Source organism: Scardinius erythrophthalmus (genome assembly GCF_964197995.2).
Source record: "Scardinius erythrophthalmus genome assembly, chromosome: 16".
Lineage (NCBI taxonomy): Eukaryota > Metazoa > Chordata > Actinopteri > Cypriniformes > Leuciscidae > Scardinius > Scardinius erythrophthalmus.
Window position 1 is genome coordinate 11,049,323 of NC_138236.1, and position 11,628 is coordinate 11,060,950.

The following is an 11,628-nucleotide window of genomic DNA, read 5'->3' on the forward strand; positions in this document are numbered from 1 at the left end:
TCCTGTTTTCGGTGGAAGGCCATAGTAATCGATTGTCGAGTTCACGCGCGTGATCATAGGCACTAAACCTATGCGCGTGAACTCGACAATCGATTACTATGGCCTTCCACCGAAAACAGGATGTAAACAGCTATGAGCGCTGGCTGAATTAACTTCATTTTTATTAATATCTCTAACATCTACTGCAGTCAGCTTCACCCGTGTTCACTCTGAAGGAATCACTCACATTTTCTGTGCACTTGTAATGACACTTAAAGGATGTTAAGAGGCTAAAAAGCAGGCTTACTACTTGCCCCATTGAAGTCAATAGGGTGCAAATTTTAAAAATAGAATAACTCAGTGTAGGCAACACCGATTTTTGTCGTTGTTCTCTGTATTGACAGCACTCCAAATGTACAAAAAAATTAGCTCAATGTTAAAATTGACCGGAGTTCTCCTTTAATTTACAACTTATGTGGTGGAGTGAAAATGTTAAAACATTTGAAAATCTTTTTCTTTTTTACCCTAAAAATGTATAGATTTACAGATGAAACATTGCATGATTGACTTAAGTTTTCTACTGTTGGTTCTTTTTGTTTATTCACTTGTATAAAACAATCTAATATCTTCCACAGTGTTAGGCTTTTTTTTGTGTGTCTATGGACAGATATTACGTATTTAGATTCTACATCCTCTGTAAGTAAATCAGTGTTTTTACATCTGCTTATGTTTGTCATTTTGAAACTGTAAGGAGAGAAATTTCAATTCATCAAGCCACATTGAGGCCCGCAGTGGCAGGCGATAATAAAAAAATAAAATAAAAAAAAAGTTTACACTTAAAATTGTAAAATCAAGCAAATACAAAAAGTACTAATTAATATTCTTTAACTTAGCGATAATTGATTATTATTTAGCTCTTGCATTTGGATAGGCCATTACTGAACAATACAACTTTTATTCCATAGCTTTACAGTGTCTGTTCGAGATGCAACACGATTACCATATGTGGCTGTACTAAAGTCCAGATTGCTATGCTAGTTGGACTAAACAGACTCTTAAGTTCTTCCATTTTAGTTATTTATCTACTTACAGACCGCATAAACCATGATACATGCTGAAGAGTCTTAGCATTGGTATTGCAGCAGCAGTGAATGGAGTAGTATCAGTGAATGTATATTCAGTATTACTTTCAGCATCTGAATTTACCGTAGCACCCACAGGATGGTGTAAGTACACTCCAGGTGACATCCATTGACATTCAATTCAAAGATGTTCTGTAGCACTTTATTGGTGCCCTCCCATGTTTGTAAAGGTGCTTTGATTTCATCTCTGTTTGCTGCAACAATTTTGTATGTGATACATGTGATGTACTGAATGGTGAGACTCCATGTAAACATAGTCTGATTACGAAGGTAAGTGGGAGTTTATGTAACTGGGGGCTATATAGCCTAAAATGGATAATTTAAGAGAAAAAGTGTTACGTGTGTGACTTGGCGTTCTTTGACAATTCCTCATGAATAAACTTTAAATAAACTCAACAGAAAGACCACTCTTTTTCCCCTTTTTGCTTTTTTATTTATTTTATTTTTTCACCATGCTTCCCTGGTTATTTTTTCACATTTTGTGGGATACAGCACCACAAATTTTCTACCAAATAGTTTTCAGGTAAATTGAAAATAAACAATGAATTCTACATTTAAGGTAAATTTAACCATTCTGGGAAATGTAAGTTGCTGTCTGTAATGTTCATCCACTGTGGCCCATTAAATTAAAGTTAAATAATTCAATATTATTCAATGTACAAGTTAATGTTTTGACATTTGAATTACATTTATGCACTCTTGCTACCTTAATTCAGTTTCAGAAACCGATTTGGAATGTAGAGAAAAAACGAATCTCTAACAAACATTAATAGTTTTGTGATTTGTTTTCGGCCGTGGAAAAGATCAGCCTATAGCAGCTGCAGAGTTGCTTTTCTCTTGTGTGAGAAAGTTATTCAATTGGGCAAATACACAAGAAAGGGGGTGAATTTCCTGTTTGCGTGCTGCTTTCCAGGGACAGAGGTGCAAACGACATTTGATCTTTTTAATCTTCAATCGAATATCCGGGTGTGGTTTTTTTTTTTAGGATCATCTCTCAGTCCCAGTGGTGTTATCGCTGAAAGAGTTAATCCAACAGTTATAAAATATTTCTGCACGTCCGACGCGCTTTATCGCGTCAGTGAGTTTCCGCCTGTGCAAGCAGCAGCAGCATGGGTAAGTTAATTCACTTCTAATGCACGTTTGCCCATTGCAGAATTATCGATTACACTTTATTTCAAGCATTCGACATTTCCATCTCATGTTTAGAACGCAATAGCTCCAGTTTGGAAGAAAGTGTTGCTTCAGGTTGTCAAAGTCAGGTCGATTTCGTGCAATATTGAAGCTTCGTTTCAACATTTTTACCGAGGCATGTTGAAGACTTTAAAGCCCCATGTAAACAAAATCGAAGTTGTTGTTGTTGTTGTTGTTGTTTTTATCATTGCGGATAGTGCTGCGCATTAACGTTGTTCAGTGTTTACAGTTAACTTAATTCTTAGTTTTACTTTATTAATTGATCTCGTGCAGTAGTGCAATACAGAAGTAGGCCTAATTATGTTAATACAAATAATAAAAAACGTATACAACATATTTCTTATTGGTGCCTCATTAGACTCCACAAGGAATTGACATAATTTAAGACAGACCTTTAAAAAAAAGTTACAATTTTGCTTTATTTCCACAACACTTTTCAGTCAGAGATAGTTGTTCAGTAAGGAGGCTGACCTTACTAACCCATAAACATTTGTCTAGCTATCAAGGGAAGGATGTTGAACAATTCTTGGCAAGACACGTTGTCTCCTAGTTCGTGACATTGGCCATCTGTTGTAGTTGGTTTGTATTTGTACGTGCATTTTTTTAAAAGTACAGAACAGTAAAATGTATTCCAATAGTTCACTTGGCTAGGCATCATTCATGCCTTTTAAGAATCTACACTGTAACGGACTCATACTCATATGGTGGTGCACCATGCAGACAAATATTTTTTCACTTTGAAATAATATATATTTTTTAAACTTCATGCTTTTATTCAATCTCTCAGATTTTTATTACTGATGAAATGCTATAACAAGCAAAGTTGGGTGTATACTTCCCAGATTGCATTGAGTTGAGTCTGGCCTGCTTTCATTTTTGATAGTTTGAGTGTAACTCACATTGTGATATTTGATGTGTGCTTACAGCTTCAACTTGTTCAGGATGTGGCCCAGGATATAAAACCCCTCTGGATGCTATGAAAGGTGAGTTGCTTTAAAAGCACAAGGCAACATATTGTGTGAATGAATAGGTTGGTAGAGTATATTAACATGAGTCATAGTTGCAAGTCACTAAAAGGTAGCTTGCACTACAAGGGATTTACTGTCATCATCTTATCTGGCAGCTCCTCCTCCCTACCACCAGAGGTCCCTCTTACTTGTAGATTGGCATTGTTTTGCATCGTTTGGTTTGCCTTCTGTTTTACCCATAGACAGTAAAAGAAATGGACACAGCGACCCCATTGGAACTCAATTGAGACAAGTGAAGCCCGTTTTCAGCGATTTCTTAGCACTTCCTTTCCTGACGCGCAGACTCAAACCGAGCAAAGCGTTACACGGACCACGTGAGCAACCCGTCTGTCTTCTAGTAGCTGCGCCAAGAGAAATCTGAATCATTCCCTTCCGAATCTTGCAGAGACGGAGAGTGTGATTAGGAGCTGTCCATGAGCTTGGAGCAGGAGAAACTTTTGCTAAGTATTCTGATTAATTATATTGTCATTTTGCCTCCACGTCTCCCCGATTGCCCGCGAGCTTCTCCTCCCGTCCATACGGTAATCTCTCTAGTGTGCGACAGAGAGTCGCGTGGTTATGACGCAATCGTTAGCCTACTTTTACAAAAACTGCTTCTACGGGGCCATAACATAAGCTACAAGGTAATGGAGCATTTTATACATTGTCGTGTTTCTTTAGAAATAAAAAATGGACAAATGGAGTCTTCAAACGCCTCAGATGTAAAGTTATTCGCTGTCAAAGTGACGCCAAAATGAATGGAAGTCAATGGGATTGCTAACGCAAGTGAAGTTCTGCTACAAGATGGCGGCACCCGGTCGACTTCAACTTCCGGTCGACTTCCTTCCCGCTTGGTTTTACCTCACATTTGCCCAGTCCAGAAACCCCCACTGGTGGTGTTTGCACTTGTTCAATGTCCACTTGTCTACTTGCATGACGTATTTCCTGTATTTGGCCCAAGTGTTCAAGTAGGCATGAAGTGTGTATAGAACTTTTGATTACCCGATTGGTCACACCAATCTTTTATAATCTTTTATTGGTCACACCAATGTTTTATAGTCTTGGAAAAAATGCAAGTGTTTACATAGCTTTTTTTTATTTTCAATTCTTTGCATTTTAGAATAAACTTCTAAATGTCTTATAAACGTATAAAAAACACCATAATCACATTAATTTTTAAAATGGAATAAATATATTATTTTTTATTTGTTTATTTAAGCTTGCAACACTCTTAATAGCAGATGTTAAGTGCAATTCATTAAATGTTTTAGACACAAATAGTACACCCTTTAGGAAATTAATTACTAAATTATAGGAAACAAAGATCAATAAATGTTTAAACTCTAAACTTAAAAATAAATTCTTCCAACAGGTCCTCGAGAAGAGATCGTCTACCTGCCATGCATTTATCGCAACACAGACATCCAGAAACCTGATTATCTTGCAACTGTTGATATCAATCCAAAATCTCCCAATTTTTGCAAGGTAAAAGCAAATATGATTCAAAACTAAAACTGTTCTCGATCAGAGTGTGGCAGCAACACATTTGCTTTAATTATTTCCTAGTATAACTGTTGCTTTAGTAAAATTTCCATTTCCATCTCCATTTTGTGATGGTCTAGGTGATTCATAGGTTGCCCATGCCCAATCTAAAGGATGAATTACATCATTCTGGTTGGAACGCCTGCAGCAGTTGTTATGATGATTCCTCCAAAAGGCGCAATCGTCTCATTCTACCTTCCCTGATCTCCTCCCGTATCTACGTCGTTGATGTAGGGACGGATCCTCGGGCTCCACGGCTTCACAAGGTTCGCAAGAGTCTGTCTATATAAGAATACACATATTTTGATGGTGTTAACTTAGTAAACATATGGGTTAGTAATTTGAGGTAGTAAAAGCTCCAGAAGGGCTGTTCTTACTTCAATGCATTCACTTGAGATTTTGATAATTTACTGCTTGCTAAAGTACTTAATACTTCAAGTTTGGTAAACTCAGACCAGCTAGTTTGTATCATGAAAAAAATTTTGACCAATGGACGTCACAATCTAAATGATGAACCACTTGGGTGAACATCAAACAAAAAATGTTAGTGAATTCATATCATCTTGATTTAAAAGCTCGATTAAAGGAATAGTTCAGCCCAAAATGAAAATGATACTTTAATTGACTCGCCGTCAAGCCATCTTAGGTGTATATGACTTTCTTCAGAGTTATATTAAATAATATCCTGGCTCTTTCCAGCTTTGTAATGACATTGAATTGTGCTCGAGTTTTTGAAGCTCCTAAAAGCGCATCCATCCATCACAATGCTTCACATGCATTCACGCGAGAGTCGATTTCCGGCGGAAGGGTGACCTCTGACCTGACGTAGGACGTAGCGTAAGCTTAAGTGAGAATAGACTCGTGAACACGTGTGCGGCCGTTGCTGGAAGCCAGTGATTTATTGTTTATAAAATATAGATTTAAAAAACTCTTCGCTTCAGAATGCACTTATTAACCCACTGGAGTCGTATGGATTACTTTTATGATGGATGGATGTTTTTTTGGGGGGCTTCAAAAACTTGGGCATTATTCAATACCATTACAAAGCTGGGAAGAGCCAGGATATTATTTAATATAACTTTGTTTGTGTTCGGCTAAAAGAAGAAAGTCATTTGCACCTAGGAAGGTTTGAGGGTGTGTAAATTATTGGATCATTTTCATTTTTGGGTGAACTATTCCTTTAAGTTAAGAAGAAAGTTTTGCAGTACAACAGTAAACTTCAGTGCATTTTAACAGTTTGATTTGATTTTAGAAGCCCAGAAGCATGACGTCATGTCCTGTTGCCTTTATTGATTGGGGTCAGAAGTCATTTTCTTTAACATCTACAACACAATGCTTAACCTCAAGAGTGACCGCCCCTTAATACATGACGGTTGACTCTGAGAATGTTTTGCTCTTGCCAAACTCGTGAATTCTTTCCATCTCTGTCCTTCTCCAGATAGTCGAGCCCACAGATCTTTTCTGGAAATGCGGCCTTGCCAACCCGCACACTTCTCACTGCTTAGGCAGTGGCCAAATCATGATCAGTACCATGGGCGATCCCTCTGGCAATGGCAAGGGTAAGATGCTGTGTTTACCTCGCTGTATTTACAATACACACTCGGCTTACTTTTTGTTTGCGTTCATTGTAAGGTGGTTTTGTGTTGCTGGATGGCGAGACTTTTGAAGTCATTGGAAACTGGGAGCAGCCAGGTGAAGCAGCACCGTTTGGTTATGACTTCTGGTACCAGCCTCGCCACAATGTCATGATCAGCACTGAGTGGGGAGCACCCAAAGCTTTGGGAAATGGCTTCAACCCTGCAGATGTCAAAGCTGGTATGTGTACGTTCAGCAGTATACTTGATGCATTGCAGCCGACTGGGAGTGATGATCGGATCTGTTTGCAGGTCACTATGGGCAGCGCCTCCATGTGTGGGACTGGACCACACACAAGCGGATTCAGACTTTGGATCTGGGGGAAGAGGGTGCTATTCCTCTTGAGATCCGGTTCCTGCACGACCCTGCTGCGGCTGAAGGATTCGTGGGCTGTGCGCTTCCGAGCACCGTCTACCGCTTCTACAAGACTCCGGCAAGTACCTAAAAAAACCTTTCACAGTTAAAATCGTATCTAGCCTTTTTATAAAGGCTAAAACGTGAACGTTAAAGGCCTTCTTTTTTCAGTTTTTAGGCAATTAATATTTTTAGCTTCAAATTTTGTTTTACAGAAAGGGGACTGGGCTGCAGAGAAAGTCATCAAAGTTCTTAGTAAAAAAGTGGAAGGTTGGGCTCTTCCTGAAATGCCAGGTAAGTACTTTTAGAAATGTACTATAGTATAATTATTTTTGTTTCATTTTTTTTAATTAATGGAAATACTAGGAACAAATTCTTATGCACAATGTGATTTCCAAAAAAACACAACTGAACAGAGAAAAGAAAAAAAAGAAACATAAATATACTCTAGAAGATCAATAACCCCAAAATATGATGATCCCCTCTCTAAAACAAAGGCGGCTATATATTTTTGTGTATAAAAACCCATATATAAAAAAATTGAAATGTAATATTATACATAAATTAAATAATTGGCTTTTATTGTCGTACTAAAGTCTAAAGAAATTATTAAAATATTGTATGGAGAATATTAATTTGTGGGGGGTTTTCTTTGTATTATTAATGTGATGTAAGATTTATCAACCTTTACATCTGACTGTTAAAAACTTGGGCTGTCAATAAAATAGTTATGGTTATAGTTATTCATTTTTTTATTTGAACTTTTTTTATTCTAGTTTTTAAATGAATCTGTTTTAAATGAATGAATCTGTATGGAAGAGGATTAGGGCCAAGCAATAATAAAAAAAATAAAACCATCTCGAGATTAAAGTCATTATAATGCGAGATTAAACTCGTTAAATTTCGAGAGAGAGAGAAAAAGTCGAAATACAATCTTGAGAATAAACTCATTAAATATCGAGAATAAAGTCGTTGTGTTTCGAGAAAAAACTTGTTAAATTTCGAGAAAAAAGTCGAAATACAATCTTGAGAATAAACTCATTACATTTCGAGAAAAAACTTGTTGTGTTTCGAGAAAAAACTCGTTAAATTTCGAGAAAAAAAACTCGAAATACAATCTTGAGAATAAACTCATTAAATTTCGAGAATAAAGTCGTTGTGTTTCGAGAAAAAAACTCTGTAAATTTCGAGAAAAAAAGTCGAAATAATCGTGAGAATAAACTCATTAAATTTCGAGAATAAAGTCATCGTGTTTCATGAGAATAAGTCAAAATGAAATGTAGAGAAAAACGCATTCGATCAGTGTTCATTGCATAGCTTACTGATAGAGGACATGGCAGAGTTAGATCACTTAATCAAGCTATATTTTAGACTTTCAGTAACAAAGAAATACTATCAACTTTAGCTAATTATGACAGAATAATTAGCATATGAACTTTAAAGAGAATTTGCAAGTGGCTAGGTCTTTTTAGAAGAAAAATCAGTCCAATTTGCGCGATGTACTCGCTTGTCCAACATGAAATGACAACCAGTGGACAAATGCAAGGTTATCGCTGGCTTCACCTACGCGCGATTCATCAAGGTTTCGTGGTTTCCCAGGATACCATAAGACGCATTATTAAACTTGTTGATCCTCAAGGTGTGGAATTTCGACGAAGGAGACGCTTGAGAAGACGCCAGTACACTTGCGCTGGCCCAAATGCACTCTGGCATATGGACAGCTATGATAAATTAAAACCGTACGGCATTGCCATTAATGGCTGTACTTTAGGATCGTTGTTGGTTGTGTATGCCTCCATCCACAGAATGTAACGACTGTAACCATCTATACAACACCTTGAGGGTTTAATAATGCGTCTTATGGTATCCTGGGAAACCTCGATGAATCGCGCGTAGGTGAAGCCAGCGATAACCTTGCATTTGTCCACTGGTTGTCATTTCATGTTGGACAAGCGTACATCGCACAAATTGGACTGATTTTTTTTTCTAAAAAGCATTTACTTTTTACATTTTTTTATATATATTTTATGGGATTTATTTTCTCAATTTTGGACTAGTTTATAAAAGAATAAAATTGTAATAAAATTACATTTTAAACATGTTGCAATAAACATTTAATATATGAAAATACATTTAGTAAAACTTTTTCTTTCTTTCAATGTTTTCCCCTTTTGGATTTTCTCTGGATCCCAGTTTGACAACCAATATCAAAAAGTTAAAAAATATAAGACAACGTTACTCATGGATTTTTTTTTTGCCATAGGTCTCATTACTGATATCTTGATTTCATTGGATGATCGCTTCCTCTACTTCAGTAACTGGTTGCATGGAGACATTCGACAGTATGATGTCACCGACAGGAGGAATCCCCGTATGGTTGGTCAGGTAAGACAACTTCGATTAGCAGGATCAAGATTTGTCTTCATTTATAGAATCATGTGAATGACGAATAAAGTGTCAAAACAGCAAAACTTGCATTTTTAATTCATGAAATGCTGTTTTGAGGTCTTCCTTGGCGGCAGTATTTTGAAAGATGGACCAGTGAAAGTATTGGAGGACAAAGAACTGGACAGCCAGCCAACCCCAAGGATACTGAAGGTACCTTTTCATTTCCAAGTATGCTTCATGTGAGCTCTGTGTATACATTTGAGTTAGACATTTAAGCAGAGGAAAACAGCCTAAAGCTGTTGGCAGCTAACTAATTGACAGATGACCCAGCTTAATGTCCTCCAAATCATTAGGTCATACAGAGCTGAACAGAGCAATTAGAGCACATAATTTGCTTGAGGTCAAAATGTTCTTTTCCTCATCAGGGAAAGCGGGTACAGGGAGGTCCTCAGATGCTTCAGCTGAGCTTGGATGGAAAACGACTGTATGTCACCACTTCTTTATACAGTGCCTGGGACAAGCAGTTCTACCCTGACCTTGTCAAGTGAGACAAAAAAAATATTTTTAGAAATGTTATTTGAGTATTTTGTGTAAGTAATAATATAGGTATGAAAGCTTGTTTTCGCCACGGAATAAAAAAAAACTTAAAAAGGTCATTGCTACTTTTTTATCTCAAAATTCTGAGAAATAATGTCAGATTTATGGGATATAAACGTGTACTTCTAACTTTATAACTCGCAATTGTGGGTTTACATCTCACAATTGTGACTTTATAACTCAAATGAAGTTCTGTATATCTCACAATTCTGAGGGAAAAAATCTGAATTGCGAGGTATAAATTCTGACTTTATTTCTCAGAATTGTGATTAAAAAGTTGCAATTACCTGTGATTGATTTGATTTTTGATTTTTTTTTTATATAAACAGAGCAGATAATTGAGAGATATAAACTCGCAATTCTTAAAATGAAGTCGCAATTCTGAGAGATAAAATATAAATATAGGTATGAAAGCTTGTGTTTTCCATGCAATTAAAAATTTAAATAGGTAATTGCAAGTTTTTATCTAACATTTCTGAGAAATAAAGTCACAATTCAGTCTCAATTGTGAGATAAAAAGAAAAGAAACAATTCCTTTTTTTTTTTATTCTGTGGCAGAAACAAGCTTCCATTTGTACAGGTCAAGCATTATAGGCTTGTAAAGGCTGTTTAAATTGTTTCAGAAATAACCTCTGATTTGTTTATTATGCTCTTATTTCACTTTAGGGAGGGGTCAGTCATGATGCAGATTGACGTGGACACAGATAAAGGCGGCCTGAAGCTCAACGAGAATTTCCTTGTGGATTTCGGAGCAGAGCCAGAAGGTCCTGCTCTTGCTCATGAGCTCAGATATCCTGGTGGAGACTGCACTTCTGATATCTGGTTATGAAATTAGGGCCAAGCCATCATGTTCCTAGGAGCAGAATTACTATTCCCATATTCTCACAATTGAATGGAGATATATATATGTATGTCTATGTATGGACCTAATCCTTAATCATATTATGTGTCTATTAGCGATTCCAAGAGTGAATTATGTTGTAAATGACATCTCAACTTCAAAAACTTATTTTTGATTGTCTTTGTACTCTTTCTACTATTGCTTTAAATACACATTATGGATCCCAATGAACTCAAAGGTTTTGTGATTTGTTGTTGTAAGGGCTTTCCAAATCATTAGAATTGCAAAGCAGATTTTAAACACGTGATGCAGCCGGTGCACAGAGAGAGGACACACTCACCATTACTGAAGTATCCGGTTTCAAATATGTTCTAACATAAAGCAATCAATTGTTGTATTTTTGTCTTCTGTGTTCAGAAACTCTATATGGACATATAACAACTGTAATAATAAATGTGAAGAATTTTACATCTTATTTTTCATCTATGTGCAAAGAAAGAGAATAAATACAACAGCGCAAACAATTTTCAATGAGTTCTTTTAGTACTTGGGCTAGTTAAGTTTTAGGTTTATTGCCATTCATATAATACAAGTATGAAAAGTTATCTCTTCAAGTCTGCAGATAAGGACACATTATTTTGTAAACAAGCAGACTTTTAGTTTTTTTAAGTACTGTAACATGAATAAGTACAATACAACAATAAATAGAAGGAATAGGTAAAATGGTTAGTAATAAATATAACAAGTATCAAGTGAAATGTCATCCACTGACACAACCAGATTAAATCTGCAGTAGTAATGATTGTGCTAATGAAAATGTATTTAAATTTTATTTTTAAAAATTAATAATTACTTTATGTGTGTGTGTGTATATATATATATATATATATATTACTTTTCAATTAATTTATTATCCTTATTAGTATTATTGTTGTTAATGTTCTTTCTTCTT

The 11,628-nt window shown here is 36.1% G+C and overlaps 1 protein-coding gene across 4 annotated transcripts; it reads left to right on the top strand.

Moving 5' to 3' along the window:
* Window positions 1-1,314: 1,314 nt before the first annotated feature.
* Window positions 1,315-11,395, top strand: selenbp1 (selenium binding protein 1). Of its 4 annotated transcripts, XM_081388795.1 has the most exons (13): window positions 1,315-1,391; window positions 2,107-2,234; window positions 3,239-3,295; window positions 4,692-4,804; window positions 4,942-5,127; window positions 6,300-6,420; window positions 6,494-6,676; window positions 6,748-6,929; window positions 7,066-7,144; window positions 9,114-9,235; window positions 9,356-9,448; window positions 9,664-9,782; window positions 10,502-11,395. In XM_081388795.1, the coding sequence occupies exons 2-13, from the start codon at window positions 2,231-2,233 to the stop codon at window positions 10,662-10,664; spliced, it is 1,422 nt and encodes a 473-aa protein (XP_081244921.1). In that variant the 5' UTR covers window positions 1,315-1,391; window positions 2,107-2,230; the 3' UTR covers window positions 10,665-11,395. The 4 variants fall into 4 exon arrangements, with proteins under 4 accessions (XP_081244921.1, XP_081244922.1, XP_081244923.1 ...); XM_081388796.1 differs by lacking the exon at window positions 1,315-1,391 and having other exon boundaries at window positions 1,961-2,234; XM_081388797.1 differs by lacking the exon at window positions 1,315-1,391 and having other exon boundaries at window positions 1,982-2,234; window positions 6,748-6,933; window positions 7,070-7,144; window positions 10,502-11,202.
* The last annotated feature ends 233 nt before the right edge of the window (window positions 11,396-11,628 follow it).